The following is a 26393-nucleotide window of genomic DNA, read 5'->3' as shown; positions in this document are numbered from 1 at the left end:
GGAGAGATAGGAGCTCACTTTTCGAGTCCTGGGGTAATGTAACCCTGGGGTCAATCAATGGACATCTGATGATAGATCCCAAATGCACATTATTGGGTGATCATTAACAGATGTAGAGATGCCGGTAAAGGAAAAAGGATGCGCAGTGGCTAGCACTGTTGCTTCACAGCGCCAGGGTCGATTCCCAGCTTGGGGCACTATCTGTGCTGAGTCTGCACGTTCTCCCCGTGTCTGCTTGGGTTTTCTCCGGGTTCCTCCCACAAAGCCCGAAAGATGCGCTGCTGGGTAATTTGGGCATTCTGAATTCTCCCTCTGTACCCGAACAGGCGGCAGAATGTGACGACTGGGTGATTTTCACAGTAACGTCATTGCAGGGTTAACGTAAGCCTACTTGTGACAATAAAGATTGTTATTATTAAAGAGGGGAGGAAATAATTCTGAGCCTGTGAGGGGCCACCTTGCCTCTGTGCCAGCCCACAGACGGTGCAGAAGGAAGTCATTCGGCCTATCGAGTCTGCGCCAGCCCTCGAGAAATAGCACACACGCCCTATCCCCGGAACCCCACCTAACGCTGGTTGGACACCTTGCGGCGTGTCTGCGGGCCGGCGCTGGCTCTGCTCTGCCTCACACGACAACCGCCATCGGCGCACTCAGACCCCCGCCGGCACCAAGCGCTGTTCCGCGCATGCGTTCGGCCGCCGCCGGCACCAAGCGCATTTTCGCGCATGCGTTCGGCCGGCGCGTGGCGGCGGGGGGGATTGCGCGGCGATGCCGCGCGACGGGGCGGGACCAACGGGCAGGCATCCGGCACGGGGGGGCGGGGCCAACGGGCAGGCATCCGGCACGTAGGGGGGCGGGGCCAACGGGCAGGCATCCGGGTACCGTGCCGCTGACCTGTGACCCTTCAACTGCTTCCCGTGCTGTTCTCCAGTTGTTGTGGTCAAGTTTTGAACGACGTTTACCGAAAAATCGGACCTCGGAAGTGAGGGGCGGGAGGGATTGTCACTTTCCACATTTGAGAGGGTAAGTGCCGGGCGCCCCCGCGGAGAGTATCGCATGGGATTCCTGCTGATCGTTACTCACTCCGAGCTGCCAAAGCCCACACCAGCTGAGGACAGACAGTAAAGTCGGAGCAAAATACTGCGGAGGCCGGAGAGCTGATATCAAACGCAGAAAGTTCTGGAAAAAAAAACTCAGCAGCATCTGTGGGGTGAGAAACAGCAGTCAACGTTTCGGGTCAGTGTCCTATGGTCAGAACTAATACACCCAGCCTGAAAATGACTCTCTCTCTCTCTCTGTCTGTGCAGACTTTTCCTGCTGAGTATTTCATGTTCTAAATTCTAACACCCACCCCCCCCCCCCCCCCCCCCCCCCCCGGTTTGGGCTTCTCCTGCCAGAGGAAGGGTCCGAAGAAGAAGTCACATTGGACTCGGAAACGTTACCTGTTTCTCTGTCCACTTGTGCTGCCCCAGACCTGCTGAGTTCTTGCAGCACGTTCTGTTTTTATATCAGTTGAGAGAACAGAGTCGGCCTTCCACTATACTGTTCATGTTCACTCGTGTGGGAATAAAGTGTGGTGGTAGAGGAACCAGTACTTGTGGAACTGTGCCATGGTATGGAGTCAGTGCTCTCGGGGGGGGGGGGGGGGGGGGGAGGAGAATTATGACTTTTAAGAAAGTAAATTACAGGTGTTGAAATAACTTTACTAACAACTGGAAAGCAATAACCTGGCACTTATTAAGGGAAAGTAAATTATAACTGGACACTGGGAAAATAAGTTAGAAGTGAACGTCATTGTAATTGTTCAGATAGAGATTTTTAATTTGTGAATTTTAATTAAGAAGACTACATTATGAAATCAGTTAAGCATAAAGTTTGGAGTAGATGCATTTGGGAGGGGAGGGGGACTGCAGCCCAGGAGGGCCCTTGAGTGCAGTCATTCTAATTAGTGTATTTGCCAGGGATATGGAGAAAATCAAACATAATTTCAGCAAGACTGGCAACAAGAGACATTTACTGTAAAAAGTACCTGGAGAATAAATTCTTTCAACAGATGCCAGCTATGCAAGTCATTCCTCATCAACTACTCAAAATTGATGTTTGCAGGAGTTCTGTAAATGAAAATTATTGAGTTACCAGCAACATCATCACCACTTTTGATTGTTCTGCCTGACTTTTAAATGAATCTGGATGGCTGCATTCAATTGTCTATTAGGGTTTTCCCCCAGTTATGGAAGTAAATGTAGTACAAACAAAATAAATTTACCATGTATTTTTGTCTTGATGTTTGTAAAATTTTCATTGCCCAAGTACTTAAAATCAGAAAAAAGTGACATGTTAAATGAGGTGGTTCCATGGTAATAGAATAGTTCAAGTTGTTTATACACTATTATATTGTTTTATTTTATAGTAATATTGGAAAATAAATGAGCAACACTCTTTGAACCTGATGATAAGCAATGCCCCCAGTTCGTCGATCAAGGAGTGGCAGTCCAGACTCGTCAGTCAGCCCTAAGAGAAAACGATGTAGCAGCAGCAATGACAGCCGAACTCAGAGTCCTCCAGCAAAATGTAACAAACAACATTCGGGACACCACAAGTCTCCATCAATTGATAAAAAGCCAAGAAGGTCCAGATCTAAGTCGAGAGAGAGATCCAGCACACACAAGTATCAAAATGGTATACACCACAGCCGTTCTAGGTCAAGATCCAGAGATCAAAATTCACGTTCGCACCACGGGCACTACAATAAGCTGCACATGGAACATTATGGAAAAGAACAAGAAGATCTACTTCGACAAAGACACAATGCTTTTATTGCCAGGTTTGGTCCTAACAAGTTAGAATTGATTGGTAGAGTGTTGCAGTTCACCCAGAAAGCCTGAGCTGCTGTGGAAACTCTGGAGCTAAGTGGTGGCAGAGATCTCAATGTTCTTATGGCTGACCAGGAATCTCTCCCACTCTTACCGCCTGCCGTTGGTGTGTGTTGGAAGGATTTGTTTGGTCACAGTCTGAACACACCTTCTTTCTCGAATGAGACTTGAGCCCAGAACCTCTGGCTCTGAGGCAGGGGAGCTACCCATAATGCCACCAGACCTCCTCGAGAATTGTTTAGAAACTTTCAAACTAATAAAAGCCATCCTCTTGCTCAAGCAAGTTATTTTTTTCTGTAACTATTGATAGATTACTCTTTTAAAAAAATGTTTTTTATTGGATTTTGTACATGATACAAATACAGGCATACACATAAACACAAAGGATCTAGGAAATATGTAACAGGAAAGGGGGTCTTTCCTCCCCCTTCTATTTCCTTTTTCTTTTTACAGAACATCAAACTCGGGTGGAGGGGGCACCTGCCTCAGCCATTGCTTGTTTCTCCTTCCTGTTCTTCATTACTTTCTCTCGCTGTGCTGTAGTTTTTGCCACCATTGTCTTCCCTTGTGCTTTCCCCTCCGTTTTTGTTCTCTTTTCTTTTCCCCCTTCTGGCTCCCCTTTTTTTGTCTTCCCCCCACTTCAATGCTGGATTACCATTTCTAAGCCTGTTCTCCGATTTCTTTTTTTGCTATGAGTATAATGAAACAAGATGTTGGTAGGAAGAATGTAGAAAGGCAATGTAAGCTCACGTTTTAAAGGTGGGTAATTGTGCACAAATATTTTGAAGTTGCAGAACAGGTTAAGGCAATTAATAAAACATATGGGAGCCTGGGATTTTTAAATAGAGGCATAGAATACAAAGACCAGGAAGTTGTTCTAACTTGATATAAAACAGCAGTTCAGCCCCAGCTGGAGTATTCTATCCATTTCTTGGCACTGCACTTAAGGAAGGAAATGAAGATTTTGAAGCGGGTACAGAAGAGACTTGCGAGATGGTTCCCAGATTTTTTTAAGACTTGCTTTTACATAGCGTTTTTCATGACCACCAGATGTCTAAAAGCACTTTTCAGCCAATTAAGCCACCATTGTAATGTAGGAAATGTGGCTGCCAATTTAGGTACATTATTAACCAAGGCACTGGTGATAACTCCCCAACGTTTCGAAATAGTGCTGTGGGATATTTTACATTCACCCAACAGGCAGATGGGGCCTCTGTTTAACATCTGATCTGTGAGATGGCACCTCTGACAGTGCAGTACTCCCTCAGTGGAGTGTCAGCCTGGATTTTTGTGCTCGAGCACTGGAGTGGTACTTGAAAATGGAACCTTGTGTCTTGCAGGCGAGAGTGCTACTAACTGAGCAGCCACTTTTGGTGCACTGACGGCATCCAAATAAATGAGAGAAGCTGGGTTTGCTCTCCGTGGAGCAACAAAAGCTAAGAGGAGATTTTATAGAGATATTTAAAATCTATAATGAAAGGTTTAGACAGAGTAAATCAAGACAAACTGTTACTTGGGCACAAGGTTCAATAACTAGAGGACACAGGTATAAAATGATTTCCAAAAGAACAAGTGCAACATACGGTTAGCACTAAACGAGCGATTAGTACTTAAACTTTACTGCATGATAGATAGTTGTGGCTACAGATTCAACAATGACCTTCAAAAGAAAATCAGAAAAGCACCTGAAGCAAAAAAGTGTGCAGAGATATGGGAAAAGAGTGGGGGAGTGGGACTAACTAGATCGCTCTTTGAAAGAGCTGATACAACTGGATAGGCTGAATGGTCTCTATTCTATGTTTGAAAATGCAGAGAGCTGATTTTGTGTAATTGTAATATGTTCCAAGGGACCCATTAAACCCCCTCTTTTTTTTGTTGTGCATGGCCTGTTGATTTGTGTAGCATGTTTAAATCTTATTGCATGGCTGTGCACATGCAGTATCTTAAACTTGGCGACTTGTAAGTGACCTGAATGGTACTCTCTGGGTTGCTGCACATCCACACCTTGTAGAGGGACCATTGTCTCCACATTTTTCCTATTCACATTTTAATGGTGCACCCTGACACACACTCTTCACTACAAAGTTTAGATAAATTGAACCTTCTAGATAAAACAAATTTCTTGAATTAGAAACCATGGGCGGGATTCTCCAATGGGGCTATGTCCCCAAGCCCACATAAAAACGTGCGTGAATCACTGGAGTAAGTCCAGGGTGATTCTGCGATTTGCAGGGGGCTAGCAGGGTCCCGGAGTGCTCCTCGAAGCTCTTGACTGTCGATAGGGGGCCCTGCACGGTCGGTTGGGGATCCGTGCATGCGCACGGCGGCGGCCTGTGACGGCCGCCCGCACGATATGGTCGACCCACACCGTGGAGGAACAGCAAGATGATAGTCGTCTCCCCCAGATCATGCACGCCCGCAGATTCGTTGGCCCCTGATCAATAGCTTGGCCATCCTGGAGAATCACTGCCGGGGCCTCTTTCAATGGCCCCCGACCGGCGCCGCGTCAACCGTGTATGACCGGTTGGCGGCGATCCTCCTGGGACCCGATCGCAGATCTGACGCCCATTCTCCGCGCCGAGCGCAATTTCGGCACGGAAGCTCGGATAATCCCACCCCAGCTTATTAATAAGTGAAGCAAATTAACGGTTCTGCTGTTACCTATAGCTGCCACTGGGAATCCTAAATCAAGAACATAGACCTTTATTGCAAGACATCACAAAGTTAGTCAGTTTCTGCTCTTTGCAGTACAAAAATAATCTTTGATTGAATTCCCCTTTCTGCGGATTCTTGTGTTTTTGACTCCCCTCTAGGTTGTGTTTGTGCCACACATCTGCAAATCTGTCTTATTGGTTGCAGCAGGTTTCTGTTGCATTGTCTAGCTGCAAAATGTAGACAAGGTTTGCTAGATTGATACCTAGAATGAGCGGGTTGATTTATGAGGAAAGGTTGGACAGACTGGGTTTATTTCCACTGGAATTTAGAAACGTGAGAGGTAACATGATTGAAGTATACAAGAATCTGAACAGTCTCGACAAGTTGGACCTGGAAAGGATGTTTCCTCTTGTGGGTGAGTCCAGAACTAGGGGGCACTGTTTTAATATTAGGGGGTCACCCTTTTAGGATAGAGATTAGGAGAATATTTTTACTGTGAGGATTATGCGACTTTGGAACTTTCTGCCTCAGAAGGCAGTGGAGTTGGATCATTGAATATTTTTAAGGCAGTGGTAGATCAATTCTTGTTAGGCAAAGGAATCAAAGGAGGTTATTGGGATAAATGGGAATGTGGAATTTGAAACACAAACAGATCTTCCATGATCTTATCAAATGGAGGAGTAGGGTCAAGGGGCCGACCAGCCTACTTTGCTCCTATTTCACATGCTCGTAAGACTCAAGTCTAAGTCTACTTCTATTGCTTTTGGTTATTTTGTTTCTTGGGCAGCCTCGCCTGAAGCTGCATCTTGATACATTGTCCTATTTCTTTGTTAGTTTATCTTCAGCTTCAGGGTAACCCATTGCCCACACTATTAAGTTTCCAGGAGTTCTGATTGTACTTGTATGTGGGATTTAAATCTCTAACTCTAAAGCAACAGTGTAATTTTCTTGTAGATCTTTGACTCCAGAACTGCAGATTAAGCCTGTTTGTTTACTGACATAAGCACTAACCCGTATATCAGTATAAGGCTTCTATCTGCGGAGGGCTTTTTAAAACATCTTTTGTAGCAGAAGCCATGAGTAAGTAGTTGACTTCAGGAGCTAGCCTCATGCAATTACAACATTATGTGCAAAAAATGTAATTTTAAATTTTACAGTGAACCCCAACGGTAAAAAAGATAGAATCTTTTACATTCTATTAGTTTAATTTATTTTGCTGAACAGTTAATGTCTGCTGATTAATGCAAATCTTTAACCTGTTCTTCCAATTATAGACAGTTCTAGTGATTTGTGTTGCTTTTAGTTCTCGAGCAGGTTGCTTCTGTTTTTTGTATGATCAGCATTCTGTCCTATCTTGCAGTTCTGCTTCATTATAAACTCTATTACAAACATTGGAGCAGGTGTCCTCTGAGCCTCAGTCCTTTTCATTACACACTTTGAACAGTATGCTAGACATGACTGGTTAAAATGAAACAGCTTAAAATATGCAAAACAGATTATTAGAGATGTGGAGGGGTACAGCTGATACAATATACTTATCAACATGTACTGTTAAATATGTTTCATTACTTATCTCTTTGATTACCCGATACACTGACACAAAGGCAAGTCATATGAGGCAAGTTCCTTTTTGCACCATTGGACTGTGGAAAATGCTCTTCCCAACTCCTTTAAACCCGCAATGATTGAGAAGCTTCCAGATTCACCTTGTGGAGAAAAATGTTTTGCAGCACTAGCGTGAACTGTGTAGCTGTAGGAAAGGAATGGGTGACTGAACCATGTGATCTGCATTTGCCTGCCTAGGCTCGGGTTTGGGGAAAATTATCTAGCATTCCTACATCTAATCATAATCCAGTGTGTGAACATTGAGTGAGGACAAAATTAGGCTTAGAATCATACAATAGCTATTTGGCCTATCATGTCTGTGCTGGCCCCCTAAAGGAGCATTTCACCTAGTGCCACTCCCCTGCCTTTTTCAGATAATCGAATTGACCTTCCTGGAGTCAAGGAACGGAGGGATTCTCCGATGGTGATCACCACTCCTCAGAAGATTCGGGTCATTGTCTCTCTTGAACTGAAATGAAATGAAAATCGCTTATTGTCACAAGTAGGCTTCAAATGAAGTTACTGTGAAAAGCCACTAGTCGCCACATTCCGGCACCTGTTTGGGAGGCTGTTACAGAAATCGAACCGTGCTGCTGGCTTGCCTTGGTCTGCTTTCAAAGCCATCGATTTAGCCCAGTGAGCTAAACAGTCCCTTTTGCTCTTCCTATCAAAAATGAATCACTTCACACTTTTTTGCATTGAATTTTATATGTCATTTGTCATTTCCATTCTATGTCCTTTTCAAGTTCTGCACTATTCTCATGGTACACAAAAGTTTTGTATCACCTGCAAATTTTAATATTGTAGCCTGTACACCGAGATCATGGTCATTAATGTATATTTAGATTTTTTTTCTCACTTGTACCGAGGTACAGTGAAAAGTATTGTCTGCGTACAGTCCAGGCAGATAGCTCCATACATTAAAACATAGAACATACGATAAATACATAATGAAAATATATAAACATAGGCAGTGGGTGAATCAGAACGGTATCAGTAAGAGCAAGGCTTCTAACACTGATTCCTGGGGACCTTCAATTATAAACCTTCTTCCAGTTTGAAAAGCAACTGCTTTCCGCTGCTCTTCTTACTCAGCCAGTTTTGTATCCATGTTGCTACAGTCCTTTTTGTTCCATGAACTCAAAACTTTGTTTGCAAGTCTTGTGCAAGCACCTTATCAAATGCCTTTTGGAATTCCATGTACATCACATCAACAATCTGTTACCTCATCAAAAAAGTCAAACAAGTCAGTTAAACGTGATTTGCCTTTAACAAGTCCATGCTGGTTTCCTTTAATAGACCTGCACTTTCCCAAGTGACTATTAATTTTGTCCCAAATTATTGTTTCTAGAAGCTTTCCCACAACCGAGGATAAACACTTGCCCATGGTCACTGGGCTTATCTTTGAACCCTTTTTTGAATGAGGGTGTAACATTTGCAATCTGGCACCGCTTCCGAGTCGAAGGAAGATTGGAAAATGATGGCCCTTAATTTCCACTCTCACTTCTTTCAGTATCCTTGGATGCATCTGATCTTGTCAGCTTCTAAGTACAGACAGCCGACCCTATACCTCATCATCAATTTTAAACTTTTAAATGTCTGAACTACGTCCTCTTTAGGCATGACCTGGCTTCATTGTGGTGCTCCCAAATTAGAATAGCTTATTAACATTCCACCACATGACTAATGACCACAGGTGAGATATTGAGATACCTGGGGTGGAATTCTCTGCCGGCGGGATGCTCTGTTTTTCCGGTGCCAGGGGGTTTCCTGACAGCGTGGGGCTGCCCCACAATGGGAAACTCCATTGACCGGCCGACGTAAGGGAGCATCCCACCGGCATGTTGAGGCAGAAATGTGGCGTGGCGGGAGGGAAAAAAAAGTGAATTAAAGCCTTCAGTTGAATTAATTGTTTCCAAGAAATGTGGAAATGATAAATTTAGTCAGTTAACTCATAGTGACTGTTTTGTGCATGTTTCTTGCAGGCGTCTAAAGGAAAGAGAGCGAATTGGAGAACTTGGAGCACCTGAGGTGTGGGGGTTGTCTCCAAAGGTCCCAGAACTAGAGTAAGTGCCCTTTCCACTATCACTGGATTCAATTGCAGATGCTCTTTTTTTAGGTTGCCTATTTGATTTTTATTATAATTCTCCATTTGTAGTATCTATGTTGAAGTTGATTCATTATTTTTAGCTATTTGAGTTTAATTGAAACTTTAAAAAAAAAATTAGAGCACCCAATTATTTTTTTTCCAATTAAGGGGCAATTTAGCATAGCCAATCCACCTACCTTGCACATCTTTTGGGTGAGACCCACGCAGACATGGGGAGAACGTTTTATTGAAACGTGGACCTGAAGTCTCAAATCAGTTATTGGTTCAAAAGTAATAAAATAATGCCAAGGAAACTGCTTGAAAAAATATTGCCAGAATGCTCTTTAATAGTTTTATTTTTAAGAAGTAACGAGGAGGATTGACGAGGAAAGTGCAGTGGATATTATCTATATGGATTTCAGTAAAGCAATTGACAAAATCCCATAATACAGACTGGTCAGAAAAGTGAGACCTCATGTGATACAGGAGAAGGTGGCTGGTTGGGTCCAAAATTGGCTCAGTGACAGGAAACAAAGCTTAATGGTCAATGGATGTTTTTGCTCATGGAAAACAGTTTCCACTGGTGTTCCATAGGGCTCAGTGCTGGGGCAATTGCTGTTTGTGGCATATATTAATGATTTAGACATAAGTACAGGTGGTATGATTGAGAAGTTTGCAGATGACACAAAAAATGGCCATGTAGTTGATAGTGAGGAGGATAGCTGTCAACTCTAGAATGATAGCAATGATTTGAGTGGGCAGAGAAGTGACAAATGTAATTCAGTCTGGAAAAGTGTGAGTGGTGCATTTGAGGAGGGCAAACGAAGCAAGGGAATATTAAATAAACAGGAAGGTGTTGGCGTGCATGTCCACAGGTCTTTGAAGCTTGCAGGACTTGTGGACAAGATGATCAGGAAAGCTTTCCTTATTTTTAATAAATTTAGAGTACCCAATTCATTTTTTTTCCAATTAAGGGGCAATTTAGAGTGGCCAATCCACCTACCCTGCACATCTTTGGGTTGTGGGGGTGAAACCCACGCAAACTCCACACGGACAGTGACCCGGGACCAGGATCGAACCCGGGTCCTCAGCGTTGTGAGGCAGCAGTGCTAACCACTGCACCACCATGCCGCCACCTGCTTTCCTTCCTTAGACAAAGTATTGAATACAAAAGCAGGATGTAATGATGGAACTGTATTAAGCGTTGGTTAGGCCACAGCTGGAATTTTGTGTACAGTTCTGGTCACCACATTACAGGAAGGACATAATTGCACTGGAAATAGTGCAGAGGATATTTACCAGGATGTTTCCAGGGCTTGAAAATTGCAGCTATGAAGAGAGGATAGGTTGGGGTTGTTTTCTTTGGAACAGAGGAGGCTATGGGGTGACCTATTTGAGGTGTACACATTTATGAGGGGCCTAGACAGGGTAAACAGGAAATATTTGTTTCCCCTAGGTGAGCGGTCAGTTGCCTGGGGCATTGACTTAAGGTGATTCTTGGAAGGATTAGAGGGGACTTGAGGAAAAACCTTTTCATCCAGAGGGTTATGGACATCTGCAATTCACTACCTTAATTGGTGGTTGAGGCTTAAACCCTCAATTCGTATAAAAGGTACCAGGAACTGCATCTGAGTTGCTGTAATCTACAAGATACAGACCAGGTGATGGAAAATGGGATTAAAATGAGTGGCTACTTTCTTTATTCTCTTATTTGACCAGTGCAGACACGAGGCGCTGAATGGCCTTTTTCTGCGCTGTAACTTCTCTCTGGTTGTAGTTGCATGCCACATGCATATTACTTCTGCATTTACATTTTTAAGAGGTAAGCTACTTGAAAAATTCCAATTAATTTATGTTACAATCCCAATTGATGTTATAACTGGATGGGAAAATCCCAGAATGGACCCCCGGCTCAAAAGACCATAACTTTATTTTATAAAATGTGGAGCAACAGAGTCACAAGGACCGCTAATTAGTTTTAATAACAAGAAAAAAACCAATTATTAAACATGAAAAAATTGTATTATGATACATAGAACATACAGTGCAGAAGGAGGCCATTCGGCCCATCGAGTCTGCACCAACCCACTTAAGCCCTCACTTCCACCCTATTCCCGTAATTGCAGCCTTCAAAGGTAAATCAAATGTCTGATGTCATTTTAATACAGTCTGGGAATTAAGAATTAAATCAATTGTGGACAGCTTGCACAGCAGTTAAGACAAAGATATCCTAAAGAGATTGGTGTAAAATTCTGGACTGGATTCAATGTTAAAAGTGGAAAGGCTTTATTTAAAGTGTCATTTGTAAAACCGCGCCTGGATTTCGGAATACAAACCGCTAAGGGAAAGCATCCTTATGAGAGAAGATTTTAAGTGTTTTTGGGAGCGGAGTTTGGAAACTCTCACATCACAATCAACCGGGGGGGGGGGGGGGAGGACTTGGAGCAGACATTCACAATTATTCACTGGGGTTCAGAGTGGAGAGTGTATTTGCCCACAGTCATCCTGTGTGCTTAAATGGTTAAGAAAGCAGCTGCCGGAAATCTAAAGTCCAGCTAGTTAAGCAAACTAGAGAAACTAAAGACGTACTTTAAGATGTACTTTGTAATTAATGTTAATCCTAAAATCGGTGTGAAACGTCTTTGGACTGTGGGAGGAAGCTGGAGCACCCTGAGGAAACCCACGCAGACACGGGGAGAACGTGCTAACTCCGCACAGACAGTGACCGAGTGGGGAATCGAACCTGGGACCCTGGCGCTGTGAAGCCACAGTGCTATCCACTTGTGCTACCGTGCTGCCCAAATACAGTACGCCTTTACTCTCCCCTCATATTAAAAATTTCACACCGATTTTAGGTTGATTGTGATGTGAGAGTTTCCAAACTCCGCTCCCAAAAACACTTAAAATCTTCTCTCATAAGGATGCTTTCCCTTAGCGGTTTGTATTCCGAAATCCAGGCGCGGTTTTACAAATGACATTTTAAATAAAGCCTTTCCACTTTTAACATTGAATCCAGTCCAGAATTTTACACCAACCTCTTTAGGATTTCTTTGTCTTAACTGCTGTGCAAGCTGTCCACAATTGATTTAATTTTTAATTCCCAGACTGTATTAAAATGACATCAGACATTTGATTTACCTTTGAAGGCTGCAATTCCACTTTAAATATGGTTACTGCAAGTGTCTCTTAACTCGGAACACTTTGTTTACTCTTTCTTGAAATTTTCTGAACCGTACCTTTGTCTCTGTTCACTTAACTCCAGACTTCTTGGACACTTCTATTCGTTTCTCTACTTTATCAACTAGCTGGACTTAGATTTCCGGTCTCTATTTTCTTAACCATTATTCGATAGTATGGCTTTCTCCTAGCAAGATTGAGAGAGATGTTCCTTATTTAGCCTTCTAAAACCAACTGATTCTACCAGTTAATAGTTGAACTGCAATCAAATTAGCTAAACTAAAAGTTAAAAGCTTCTCTACCTTACAAGGCCCCAGTTGCTAAGAAACACCCACAGGCCTATTCCTTTTATTCTTCAAGCCATAGCCCTCTCTAAGCATAATAGAAACACAGTTGGAACTGAACCAACCCCCACATTTACTTACAAACGCCTTTGTCAGTGCAAATCTTACTATAGGTTTTACTCTTCCAGGCCCAGAAACATTAAATGAAACCCACTTAAAACTACCTGGACAGCACGGTAGCATGATGGTTAGCATAAATGCTTCACAGCTCCAGGGTCCCAGGTTCGGTTCCCGGCTGGGTCACTGTCTGTGCGGAGTCTGCACGTCCTCCCCGTGTGTGCGTGGGTTTCCTCCGGGTGCTCCGGTTTCCTCCCACAGTTCAATGATGTGCAGGTTAGGTGGATTGGCCATGCTAAATTGCCCGTAGTGTCCTAAAAAGTAAGGTTAAGGTGGGGGGGGGGTGGATGGATACGTGGGTTTGAGTAGGGTGATCATTGCTCGGCACGACATCGGGGGCCGAGGGGCTTGTTCTGTGCTGTACTGTTCTATGTACCTTTGTTTTCCTAACACTTATTACTAGGTGTTAACAGATAAGAAAAATTAGATATCTCCTTTAATAAGATATAATTTTGGTTTCTTGTTTGTTAGTTCCGATGAGCATACTCCAGTTGAGGGTGAGCAAGCCAAGAGCAGCAGTTCCGATTCCAGTGCAGAAGGTAACTTTTTTTTATAAATAACTGCATTTTAAGGAAATCCATAGTGGGCTCTCATGATGAATATTGGAAATTGGCAGGTTATTGAGACATGCACATTTTGCATTGGAAACTGATTGAACAGTCCACAAACTGCTCAGCTGGCAGGTTGCAGCGAAGCAAAGGTAATTTCCAAAAAGCTGAAATCAAAATCTTGGTTCTTAATGATAAATCCCAGCTTCCTTTCATGTTTAACAATTGCATCAATTTATCTTTTATCAAAAGTCGATTGTTGTGCTTTGCATACTGATCCAATGTAATATGATGCGAGAGACCTTTTCAACTCTAAACACCGGAAGCATTTTTAAATGAGCAAGTTTTAATATTAATGGTTATTTGTAGAATTCTGATTCCTGCTGATGTTTTGACTCTCACCAGTCATCATTCCCCAGTTGAATTATTGTCTACTGCTAGGTTCAAGCTACTATTAATAATAATAACCGTTTATTGTCACAAGTATGAAGTTATTGTGAATAGCCCCTAGTCGCCATATTCCGGCGCCTGTTCGGGTAAGCTGGTATGGGAATTGAACCTGCGCTGCTGGCCTTGTTCTGCATCACAAACCAGCTGTCTAGCCCACTGAGCGAAACCAGCTAGTTACTGTGAAAAGTCCCTAGACACCACATTCCGGCTCCTGTTCAGATAAGCTGGTACGGGAATTGAATCTGCGCTGCTGGCCTTGTTCTGCATCACAAACCAGCTGTCTAGCCCACTGAGCTAAACCAGCCCTTACAACAACTACAGCAGTTACTTATATTTATGTTACACCTTTAATGTAAAGAAGCATCCCAAGATACAATGCAAGAGTATTATGAAACAAAGTATGACACAGTCACATGAGAAGATATTAAATCAGATGATTAAAAGCTTGGTTTTAAGGAGTGAGGAAAGTGAGGCAATGGAAGGCACAGCCACCCATGGTGGATAAATTATAATTGGGAACACATAAAGGGCTAGAATTATAAGAGGGTTGTGGGGTTGGAGCAGATTACAAAGATTTATTTTTTTAAATAAATTTAGAGTACCCACTTATTTTTTTCCAATTAAGGAGCAATTTTAGCGTGGCCAATCCACGTAGCCGGCACATCTTTGGGTTGTGGGGACGAAACCCACGCAGACCCTAGCCCACTCACTTAATCTATCCAAATCCCTCTGCAGACTTCAAGTATCTTCTGCACTTTTTACTTTACCACTCATCTTAGTGTCGTCTGCAAACTTGGACACATTGCCCTCGGTCCCCAACTCCAAATCATCTCTGTAAATTGTGAACAATTGTGGGCCCAACATGGATCCCTGAGGGACACCACTAGCTACTGATTGCCAACCAGAGAAACGCCCATTAATCCCCATTCTTTGCTTTCTATTAATTAGCCAATTCTCTATCCATGCTACTACTTTACCCTTAACGCCATGCATCTTAATCTTATGCAGCAACCTTTTATGTGGCACCTTGTCAAAAGCTTTCTGAAAATCCAGATATACCACATCCATTGACTCCCCGTTGTCTACCGCACTGGTAATGTCCTCAAAAAATTCCACTAAATTAGTTAGACATGACCTCCTTTATGAATCCATGCTGTGTCTGTCCAATGGGACAATTTCCATTCAGACGTCTTGCTATTTCTTCCTTGATGATAGATTCCAGCATCTTCCTTATTACTGAAGTTAAGCTAACTGGCCTATAATTACCCGCTTTCTGCCTACAGTTTTTATACAGTGATGTCATGTTTCCTAATTTCCAAATGCGCCGGGACCACCCCAGAGTCTAGTGAATTTTCGTAAATTATCACGAGTGCATTTGCAATTTCCCTAGCCATCTCTTTTATTACCCTGGGATGCATTCCATCAGGGCCAGGAGACTTGTCTACCTTTAGCTCCATTAGCTTTCCCATCACTTTTTAAAAATAAATTTAGAATACCCAATTCATTTTTTCCAATTAAGGGGCAATTTAGCAAGTTCAATCCACCTACCCTGCACATCTTTGGGTTGTGGGGGCGAAACTCACGCAAACATGGAGAGATTGTGCAAACTCCACACGGACAGTGATCCAGACAAGTGGTAAGTGGGCTAAGTAAGCACAAGTGGGTAGCACGGTGGCACAGTGGTTAGCACTTCTGCCTCGCAGCTCCAGGGACCCGGGTTCGATTCTGACCTTGGGTGACTGTGTGGAGTTTGCACATTCTTCCTGTGTCTGCGTAGATTTCCTCCGGGTGCTTCGGGTTACTCCCACAGTCCAAAGATGTGCACATTAGGGAATTGCCCACCCTAAATTGCTCCTTCGTGTCCAAAGGTTAGGTGGAGTTACGAGGATAGGGTGGGGGATTGGGCCTAGCTTTGGTGCTCTATCAGAGCAGGGGCCAGTGCAGATTCGATGGGCCAAATGGCTTCCTGCACTGTAAGGATTCTATGAAGTAAATAAAGAATTAATAGTGTAATGTTCCATGATTTCCAATGTTTTATATATATATCTAGAGGGCAAAAAGAAGAAAAAGAAAAAAAGGAAGAAGAATAAAAAGAAGAAATCAAAGAAGAAAAAGCACAAGCATTCAGAAGAAAGTGAATCAGACTCTAACAGTGCAAGTGACTTGAGCGGTAAGATATTACAACAATAACTTATATTTATATAATACCTTTAACATAATAAAATGTTCCACAGCATTTAACAGGAACATTATAGAACAAAATATAACACCAAGCCATATAAGGAGATGGCTTGTTGAAAAGTATGTTTTAAGTAGTGTCTTAAAGGAGGCCAGCGAGGTCGGGAAGCAGAAAGCTTAAGAGAGGGAATTCCAGAGATCAGGGCTTAGGCAACTGAAGATCGAGCCACCAATGGTGTAGCGACTAAAATCAAAGTTGCTTAAGAGGCCAGAGTTAAAGGAGATATCTTGGGAGGGTTGTGGGGATGGAGGAGATTACAGAGACCAGGATTACAGTGATAAAAATTACAGATGTATGCAAGTACTGAAAGGAACAGGAAATTCTCTCTTTTCTCATCCAAGGCAGGCTTTTTCAAAATGGGGGTCCTAATGGCGGCTAGTTCATGGGCGGGTGTAAAAAGGTTTGCGGTGCACCCTGTAATTATCATAAGTATCCCAACTACCGGGTGGGATCAGCAGGATGGCGAACAGAAAGAGCGCCACAAAAATTACTTTTGTGATGGGAGATGTGAGAGAACGCATGGCGATGGAGTGAGAAGCCAAGTAGACTGGTGGGCTGACAGACATCCCAACAGCAAGCCAGGCGGTTGGCTGTAATTTGGAACCATCACACGGACAAGACTGAAACTGAGTAAAAGGACATCCGATCGTCACCAATCAATCCCATTCTTCACTGAACTGAAGACTTTCAATCAACTAACCTTATATTGAGTAGCTTTTCAGGATCACCCTCTGAGAGACAGTTCCAATTTCTGTCGAGAAGCTAGCACAGACCCCCATACGGAAAACAAAATACTGACCTAAGGATTCTGAAATAATATTTCTCATAGTTTCCTTTCACAGAACCTCTGCACTGCAGAAGGAGGCGAGAGAGGCCCATCGAGTCTGCATTAGCTCTCTGAAAGAACACTCTACCTAGTCCCACTCCCCTCCTTATCTTTGTAACTTTGCACATTCTTTCTTTTCAAATAGCAGTCCAATTTCCTGTTGAAGATCCCTCGTTTGAACCCACCCTCTCAAGAAGTTCAGTCCAGACTCCAACCATCCTCTGGGTGAAAAGTTTTCCTCCCATCAATTTTACTCCTTTTCCCAATTATTTTGAATCTGCCCTCATGTGCTTGAGGTACTCTTGAGAGGGAATGGTTTCTCACTATTTACCCTGTCCAGCCTTCTTTTCTCCAAGGAAAACCGACCCAACCACTCTAAACTATCCTCACAGCTACAATTGTTTATCCCTGAAATAATTTTAGTGAATTTCCTCTGTACCCTCTCCGATACCTTTTGAAACACTTTACAATAGTAATGACTTTAAAATTAAGTTTTCGGGGCAGTAGATGGTGCAGTGGTTAGCACTGTAGCCTCACGACACCAAGGTCCCAGGTTCAGTTCTGGCTCTGGCTCTCTGTCCATGTGGAGTTTGCACATTCTCCCCGTGTCAGCATGGGTTTCGCCCCCACAACCCAAAAGATGTGCAGGCTAGGTGGATTGGCCACACTAAATTGGCCCTTAATTGGAAAAAATAATTGGGTAATCTAAATGTTTTTTTAAAAGTTTTTTTTTAAAGTAAGTTATTGAGGGCAGCACGGTGGCACAGTGGTTTGCACTGCTGCCTATGGCGCTGAGTAACCGGGTTCAAATCCCACCCTCGGTCACTGTCCATGAGGAGTTTGCACATTCTCCCGGTGTCTGCATGGGTTTCACCCCCACAACCCAAAAGATGTGCAAGCTAGGTGGATTGGCCACACTAAATTGGCCCTTAATTGGAAAAAATAATTGGATACTCTAAATTGATTTTTTTTTAAAGTAAGTTATACATGAAGCACTTTGGGACACCCTGGGGACTTGCATAAATACAGGTTAATTAGTTCTTTATACTATAACAATGCATATAAGAATTTAATTGAGTACACAACAGACATTTTATTTTTAATTGAAATTGTGTATTAGCTGGAGCAGGATAATCAAGAATGCAATAGAAAATAGCAATAATAAAATATTCCAAAACTTGACATCAGAAAGCTGATTTTACTCGGTTAGATTTTTATCTCCTTTTTCGTGCAGCATTTGTGACCAAAGTTATGTGGTCCTGTCTTTTTACATGGCAGTTAAGCATTAAACAGCTCTTGGACCTTTCGTCGTGGATCTAAGCAATGTTTTATCTAACTTACTGTCAATCTTGTTGGATGAAAAAAGGACTGCCTTTATTCTGTTGCACTGGAGGTGAATTACCACTTGATGATTTTCTGCTCCATTGTCTGTAGTTTGTCATTTGTAAATTTTCATGAGTAATTATACTAATTTTGTACTGAATCTAGTTCTTGTGATATGTTTTCAGATCAAGACAAAAAGAAAAAGAAGAGAAAGAAATCCCACAAAAAGTAACGCATTTATTCTGTGTCTCAATCTAGCTTTTATCTGCTTAGCCTGAAGCAAATTAAACAGTTTGGCACTTTCTTTACTGTGGATTTATAAATTCACTGCATCTTTCTTCTGCTTTTGCAGTCTGAAGTAATGCATTGCACTTTTTCAAAATTGTTGAAGTAGGAAGCTCTGAAAATGTGTTACATATTAGAGTAAGAAATGTATGTTAATATGTGGACTGGAACAAAGTTTGTAAATGTTTAAGACCCAGTAGCAGATTTTTGGGTGTACAAAAGCCTTCAGTTATCCAACGGTTTTCAATAATAGAACGTAAAATGACCAGCAAAATTGGACTGCTCTGCAATGATTTGATTTTATATAGTTACTTTAGTTTCCTGAAAAGCATTGATCGTAACCTTAGTTGTAAGTTGGAAATACCTTGCCTAAGTTTAGTAAATAATTACATGTTTCAGCACCATCGTGTAACTTAATTTACATAGAACATAGAACAATACAGCACAGAACAGGCCCTTCGGCCCTCGATGTTGTGCCGAGCAATGATCACCCTACTTAAACCCATGTAACCCGTATACCCGTAACCCAACAATCCCCCCATTAACCTTACACTACGGGCAATTTAGCATGGTCAATCCACCTAACCCACACATCTTTGGACTGTGGGAGGAAACCGGAGCACCCGGAGGAAACCCACGCACACACGGGGAGGACGTGCAGACTCCACACAGACAATCTTTTTTTTTTAAATCTCCTTCCCTCTATCCATTTCTAACTTGTTTTTCTTGCTTTTGATTGTTTCCCTGTGTCATGTGTAATTTCCCAACCAAGACTTTGCTCCTCTAGACCATCTTTCAGTTCTATTTTTTGAGAGAAAGTGACAGATGTTTTCTCTCCTCTCATGTAAACTGGCAGAAATTGTAATCTTGTTCTACAGAGATTCATGAGAATCCTTGCACAGCATGTTTCAATTGAATTGTCATTTTACTTGTTTGTTACATGTGAAGTATTTTCTTAGTGATCATATTGATATCATTAGTTGGAAATTATTGTATCCAACAGCCTTGGTGTCTGTGAATGGAAAAAAGCTGGAGTAAATGGGTGAGAATCAGAATTGACAGTTTGGGCATTGTAAGCCATCATGTATTGGTCTTCAAGCCCGATATCCCACATAACTGGTGGCACACATGCTTGGAATTGTTTTAGGACCACTAGCCAAGATTGTATTTTTCCTTTACACACTCAATCCTCCTGGCTTCCAGCAATCGCTCGGGAACCTGTGAGTGCCCTGCTCTAATGGTGCGCAGTGTGCACTGATGCTAATAATAATCGCTTATTGTCACAAGTAGGCTTCAATGAAGTTACTGTGAAAAGCCCCTAGTCGCCACATTCCGGCATATGTTTGGTGAAGCCAGTACGGGAATTGAACCGTGCAGCTGGCATTGTTCTGCATTACAAGCCAGCTGTTTAGCCCACTGTGCTAAACCTGCCCCTTTGATGCTGACATCACTGCTCAGTACATACATAGAGCCATACATAGAAAATAGAAGCAGGAGGAGGCCAATTGGTCTTCGAGCCTGCTCTGCCATTCATTATGATGAATGAAAATTGCTTATTGTCACGAGTAGGCTTCAATGAAGTTAATGTGAAAAGCCCCTAGTCGCCACATTCCGGCGCCTGTTCGGGGAGGCTGGCACGGGAAGGCAGGTCATCACGTTCAATACCCCGATCCCGTCTTTCTCCCCCCCCCCCCCCCCCCCCCATATCTCTTGATCCCTTTAGCCCCAAGAGCTATCTGTGATTCCTTCTTGAAATTAAACGTTTTGGCCTCAACTACTTTCTGTGGTAGTGAATTCCACAGATTCACCACTCTCTGGGTGAAGAAATTTCTCCTCACCTCAGTCCTAAAAGGTTTACCCCTTATCCTCAAACTATGACCCCTAGTCCTGGGCTCCCCCACCATCGGGAACATTCTTTCTGAAACTACCCAGTCTAATCATGTTAGAATTTTATAAGTGCCTCTGAGACCCCCTGTCACTCTTCTAAACGCCAATGAATATAATCCTAACCGACTTAGTCTTTCCTCGTATGACAGTCCAGCCATTCCAGGAATCAGCCTGGTAAAAATTTGCTGCACTCCCTCCATAGCAAGAACATCCTTCCTCACATAAGGACACCGAAACTGCACACAATATTCCAGGTGTGGCCTCACCAGTGCCCTAAACATTTGCAGAAAAATATCTCTATTCCTATACTCAAATCCTCCCACTATGAAAGCCAACATACATTTGCCTTCTTTACTGCCTGCTGTGTCTGCTCGCTTACTTTCTGCAACTGATGCATGATGACGCCAAGGTCTCGCTGAGTATCCACCTCTCTCAATTTACATCCATTCAAATAATAATCTGCCTTCCTATTTTTGCTACCAAAGCAGATAAGCATGAACACAGCCAAATGATACATACACAACAGCAGTATCACATGCTGCAACCCGTTTTACAGGACGTAAGCTGCACATTAGAAAGAAAGGTGGCACGGTTAGGGCTGCAGTATAAAGTACAGCAATAACTCTTGACTCAAATTTCTATTTGAATTAATTTGCCTTTAATTCTTAAAATCTCAGATCGACTGTGTTTTATCAAAGGATAGGTGAAGTTAGACTTGGGTTGTATAAAATAGTGAAGTGGTATTCATGATTGATGAGAGGAATCCCATTACCTGGTCCATTGTGTGCCCTCCATTGATTCATAGTTTTACAGCGCCAAAAGAGGCCCTTCCTTCCCCTCAAATTTCCTAATGGGTGGCACAGTGGTTAGCACAGTTGCTTCAACGTGCCAGGGACTAGAGTTCGATTCCCGGTTTGGCTCACTATGTGGAGTTGAGTATGTTCTCCCTGTGCCTGCGCTGTTTCCTCCCATAGTCCAAAGATGTGCGGGTTAGGTGGTTTGGCCATGCTAAATTGCTCCTTAGTGTCCAGGGATGTGCAGGTTGGGTTATTGGGTTACAGGGATAGGGCAAGGTGGACCTAGGTAGGGTGCTCTTTCAAAGGGTCAGTGCAAACTCAATGAGCCAAATGGCCTCCTTCTGCATTGTCAGGATTCTACTCTATTCTGTTCTATTCTAAAGCCGTGCTGAATATCCTTGCTCCTCCAAGTGGAGATTAAATCTGTCCCCCAGAATTTGCCTTCCACTGATGTAGACTCGCTGGCCTGTAATTACCTGGCTTATCCCTACTTCCCTTCTTGAATAATGCTACCACATTAGCTGGCTTCCTGTCCTCTGACACCTCCTGTGGCCAGAGAGGATACCAATGTGTGTAAAAGTGAACGAAATGCTGTAAACTCAGTAGTTTGATATTAACTTTCACTGGATATACCCATACCAGATACAGGTTACATTATATGTTCTATCTCTACTCTGCACCACCCCAAAAATCTTTTTGAGTTTGTAGAATTATGACTTGGAGAGAGACAAAGTACTATTTAAAATAAATTAAACCCAGAGTTTTTTTTAAAACAGGAAGAAGCCAAAGAAAGTGAAAAAGAACAAGAAGAAGATATCTGAATCTAGCAGTGGAGAATCTGAGGAAGAAAATGCAAATAATGAGGCTATCTGGGTAGAAAAAGCATGTAAGTGTTTAGTTAGACCAGACGGGTACAATTAAAGTCCTTCGCTGGTCCTCTGGTTAATTGTCATTTTCATTTTGTTTTGAATGATATTCTATGATGCCATTTGTATTTATTTATCAAAATGTGGAACTTTTGAAAAATCGACTATGATTCCTAACCTTAGCCTATTCATGTTAAATGCACAGTTTAATTAATAACTTTCACATGGCTAAAAAGAACACCGCTCTTCATCAAATTGCTAAGAAATATATTTTCCTCGTGAAGGTCCACAAGATGGAGAGATTGTGGTTGGTCCTGAAGCTCCCTCGCAACAGTCTGCACAAGATGATGACAAACCTCTGAAGTAAGCGACCTTTTCTTTGAGTGAATTGAAGCAAACATGAAGCAATTAAATGATCAGCGTTTTCAAATTCTGACAAATAATGAATGGATCATTTACCATTGTCTAACTTAAAATATTGGCTGTCAAGTTTTGCCCTTTGTTCCCACATTAGGGATGGACTGCTGAGGCTAAACCTTTTTTAAAAAATATTTTTGTTAGGGTATTTGCAAGTTTTTATACAGTAGTCCCCCTTTATAACGCGGGTGTTGGGGTCCAAGCCAGCCACCCGCGTTGCAACCGAGCCGCGGATATCCACGATGGGGGTTTTAAATTTATTTTAAAATCTATGCTAGCGCTTCCCATTGAGTGTCTACGGGGGGCGGGGGGAGAGGTCAGACCCCCGTAGACTCACAATGGGAAGCGCTAGCATAGATTTTAAAATAAATTTAAAACCCCCATCGTGGATCTAATTAAAACAGTGTCAATTTCAGCGGCCGGCTCATTTTGATCCGGAGAGGAAAGCTGCTCTCTCACTGAAACAATCAGCCGGCCGCTGAAATTGACACTGCCGGCTGCTCTCTCCCTCCAATCCAACTTTTAAGTTTTAATGTTTCTGATTGGAGGGAGAGAGAGCAGCCGGCAGTGTCAATTTCAGCGGCCGGCTGATTGCTTCAGTGAGAGAGCAGCTTCCCTCTCCGGATCAAAGTGAGCCGGCCGCTGAAATTGACACAACTGACAGTTGGGGTCCATAAGCTCCCCCGTGGTATATCGCGAACCGCGGTATTGCGGAGCGCGGTATAGCGGGGGACTACTGTAATAATAACAATAAACCGACATAAACGTGGTACAATAGACATTTCAATCCCCATCGCAATCTTCACACACTCCAACCATAAAGCAACAGTCTGGCCCTCTTTCCCCGCCCCCTTTGGAATTCTGCATCTGCTGACATTTTAATTTTCCCCGGGGAAGTCGACGAACGGCTGCCACCTCCAGGTGAACCCAACCATTGACCCGCTTAAGGCGAACTTTATTTTCTTCAGACTGAGAAACCCAGCCATGTCACTAACCCAGGTCTCTTCACTCGGGGGCTTCGAGTCCCTCTACATTAATAAGATCCGTCTCTGGGCTACCAGTGAGGCAAAGGCCAAGACGTCAGCCTTTGAACAAATTAAAAAAGAAGTGACCTACTCTTGACCCTATTTCTCCGTAATAAATAAATACATATGCTGTTCTTGTGTTTTTGAAATCTTTTTGCAATCTTATGTGTATGAAAAGTTAAGGAATTTCCAGATGAAAATGGCATGTTGTATATCTGTTGTGTCAATTTTTGCTGTATTGTTTATACACTTAATGGTCTCTGTCGTCTAGTTATGGACATGCTCTGCTTCCTGGTGAAGGTGCTGCCATGGCTGAGTATGTGAAAGCTGGGAAGCGTATTCCACGGAGAGGTGAAATCGGTCTGACGAGTGACCAGATTGCAGCCTTTGAACACTCTGGTTATGTAATGAGTGGTAGCAGGTAAGAATAATAGCCCTCCGAGCAGTTGAGGACAGAGTTTTAAATGTATAAATATGTGAAACGAATGGGAAAAAGTGATGCCTGATGCACCATGTGGGAATCAGCTGCTCAGTAAGATTTTGGTGCCAAATTCTCAGAGCTGGAGACATGGGGCCATAACCTCTTGAGTGGCAATCTGCATCGGATTACCACTACATACCCACTTACCTGCACTAAAATTCTTAAGTGCCTGTCTTGCCCGACCTTCCTGACTCAGGTGTAATAGTGGGAATTCAGAGATGGCAATGCCATTGAATGTCATGGGGAGATGGTTAGATTCTCTCTTGCTGGAGATGGTTATTGCCTGGCACTTGTGTGGTGCAACTGGTACTAGCCCCTTATCAGCACATGCCTGAATTCTACAGTTTTGAGCACCTGCTATGCCTACTGTTCAATAACAGCAGCTTTTCTGAAATGGATGTAACTGAAACAAAAATACCTCCTATTTGCAGATGATGTGGTGTATGAATTATAAACATTCGCCACAAAATTATTGGTTAACTTGTAAAAACCTGTGTTACAAACTTAACATAAAAATAAAATCGGGCAGAATGTTGAGATTTGAAAATATAAAAAAATTGCAACAACACAAAACTGTGGCGGCAGCTTTCAATATTGTTTTAAAATTGCACAGAGATATGGTAGAATTGTTCAAGAAAGTGATTCTTTAAAAATTCCTTTTAGTACATGGTCGATCCTGATGATTTGTTTATATTTTTAACTTCCGGTTTGTGAGTTTGAATATGTTTTGTGTGCAGACATCGGCGTATGGAGGCCGTGCGTCTCCGGAAAGAGAACCAGATTTACAGTGCAGATGAGAAGAGAGCTCTAGCTTCATTTAACAAGGAAGAGCGACTGAAGAGGGAGAACAAGATCCTGTCTGGCTTCAGGGAGATGGTGCACAGGAAGACAAAAGGAAAAGAAGAAAAATAGAGACTTGATTTTTTGTTTAAAAACAACCTCTAGTATTGTGTTTTGAAAAAGGAAATTGGTTAATGCTCAGGAGGTCAATCAGCATCTGAAAAAGAGTGTTTTAGGTGGGTAATTATAATAATATATTTCCTTCCAGAAGCTAAATGACCTGCTTTGTATTGCTACTCAGTTCTGTTGTTTAGTTCTAATTTCAACATTTATAATTTTTCTTTTTAAAATCTTGGTGTATAACTGAGCCTTGGATGTTATAAATTCATTCTGTTTTTGTTACAGTTGTTACAATTGAATGTTAACATTATACACTTAATTTCCTACTGTCCTTCTAAAGTTTTATAAAATAACTTCACTGCTAACTTGCTATAAAATTATGATAAAATAATACCTTGTTTGACAGATTAATTTTCATTTGTATTGCATTCAGTTGGACAGAGAAAATGGGAGGGTTTACCATATATGTCCTGATTCTAACGGTTAACAGATCAAACATCTCAAATGATCTTCAAAGGGATGTTGAATATATTCCATCCTGACTGGTGGTGATGTAAACCTTGATCTTGGATCTCGCCTTCAATCGTACAAGTGACAAGGTTAACCTTGGAGTCACTGAAAGGTAGCAAGCAGACAAGCTCAGGCTCTGAGGATTCACGTGTAAGGAGATAGTGTTTGATGTTTGGAAAATGAGAGAATTACTCAAGTGCTCCCATCTATCGGGTTAATGATCTAAACATCAGCTAACATTTACACGTGGCATCCCAAATTTTGAGCTAAAAGCACAGACTTTGTGGTGGTAATGGTAGAGCTGTCAGCATTTGCCGTCATTAATTCACTGAAACTGACAGCAATTTTGGGAGTTTGCACCTGCGCAGAAAAAACAGTTCCAGTCGATGAGTCTACACTCTTCCAGAAGGTGTTGAGGTTGTCCTTCGAGTACAATACCTTAAAAAAAAATTAGTGAATTCTTGAAAACTCCCATGTTTATTGTATTAGTCTCGCTGTAAAAACCGTAAAGATGTTACCCCTTGTTGAATGAGGTATCACTGGGTTTTAACTGGTCTACTAACTTCATAATCCCTGCTGAACACCTCACAGGCCCTGAAGAGCTAATATTTGTGGAATGTCAAATTGCTCCATTATAACAAAATTCCACATTTTAAAAACTATTTAAAGTTTGTTTAGCTTGTATCATAACGCAAAATGACAATACTTGTTTATTTTTCTATCTGACACTTTCAATTAAAAGTGAAGAATAAAATGCTTTTAACTTTGCTATCTTTGAATACTTCAATGCAATTGGCTGCCTATCCCGATTGTTGATACTGCTGCTGCATGCCTGAAGATTCCCCGAGTTGCTCTGACTTGGCAGCAGATTTAAACTGTCAGGAAAGGGAAAGTCCTCGCCACAGCGAACGCTGGATCTTTGTGGGCACCTTTCGTTGAGATCAATGGCGAGCACCAATGCTTTGCTTCTGACAGCAAA

At 42.4% G+C, this 26393-nt stretch overlaps 1 protein-coding gene across 3 annotated transcripts; it reads left to right on the top strand.

Annotated features, from left to right (window-relative positions):
* The first annotated feature begins 850 nt into the window (after nt 1–850).
* LOC119952463 (NFKB activating protein) lies at nt 851–26172 on the top strand. Of its 3 annotated transcripts, none has more exons than XM_038776250.1 (10): nt 851–1023; nt 2411–2824; nt 9119–9199; nt 13332–13399; nt 15909–16028; nt 18432–18474; nt 21992–22101; nt 22366–22444; nt 23795–23944; nt 24742–26172. In XM_038776250.1, the coding sequence occupies exons 2-10, from the start codon at nt 2460–2462 to the stop codon at nt 24914–24916; spliced, it is 1191 nt and encodes a 396-aa protein (XP_038632178.1). In that variant the 5' UTR covers nt 851–1023; nt 2411–2459; the 3' UTR covers nt 24917–26172. The 3 variants fall into 3 exon arrangements, with proteins under 3 accessions (XP_038632178.1, XP_038632179.1, XP_038632177.1); XM_038776251.1 differs by having other exon boundaries at nt 888–1210; XM_038776249.1 differs by having other exon boundaries at nt 888–1236.
* The last annotated feature ends 221 nt before the right edge of the window (nt 26173–26393 follow it).

Source organism: Scyliorhinus canicula, chromosome 17 (genome assembly GCF_902713615.1).
Source record: "Scyliorhinus canicula chromosome 17, sScyCan1.1, whole genome shotgun sequence".
NCBI lineage: Eukaryota > Metazoa > Chordata > Chondrichthyes > Carcharhiniformes > Scyliorhinidae > Scyliorhinus > Scyliorhinus canicula.
Note: the sequence above shows the minus strand (reverse complement) of the source record. Positions and strands in the feature narration are given on the sequence as shown.

Coding starts and splice junctions, on each gene's coding strand:
- LOC119952463 (XM_038776250.1), top strand. CDS start 2,460: ATGCCCCCAGTTCGTCGATCAAGGAGTGGCAGTCCAGACTCGTCAGTC. Junction 22,102..22,365: donor TATCTGGGTAGAAAAAGCAT/GTAAGTGTTTAG, acceptor TTCCTCGTGAAG/GTCCACAAGATGGAGAGATT. Junction 22,445..23,794: donor GATGATGACAAACCTCTGAA/GTAAGCGACCTT, acceptor TCTGTCGTCTAG/TTATGGACATGCTCTGCTTC.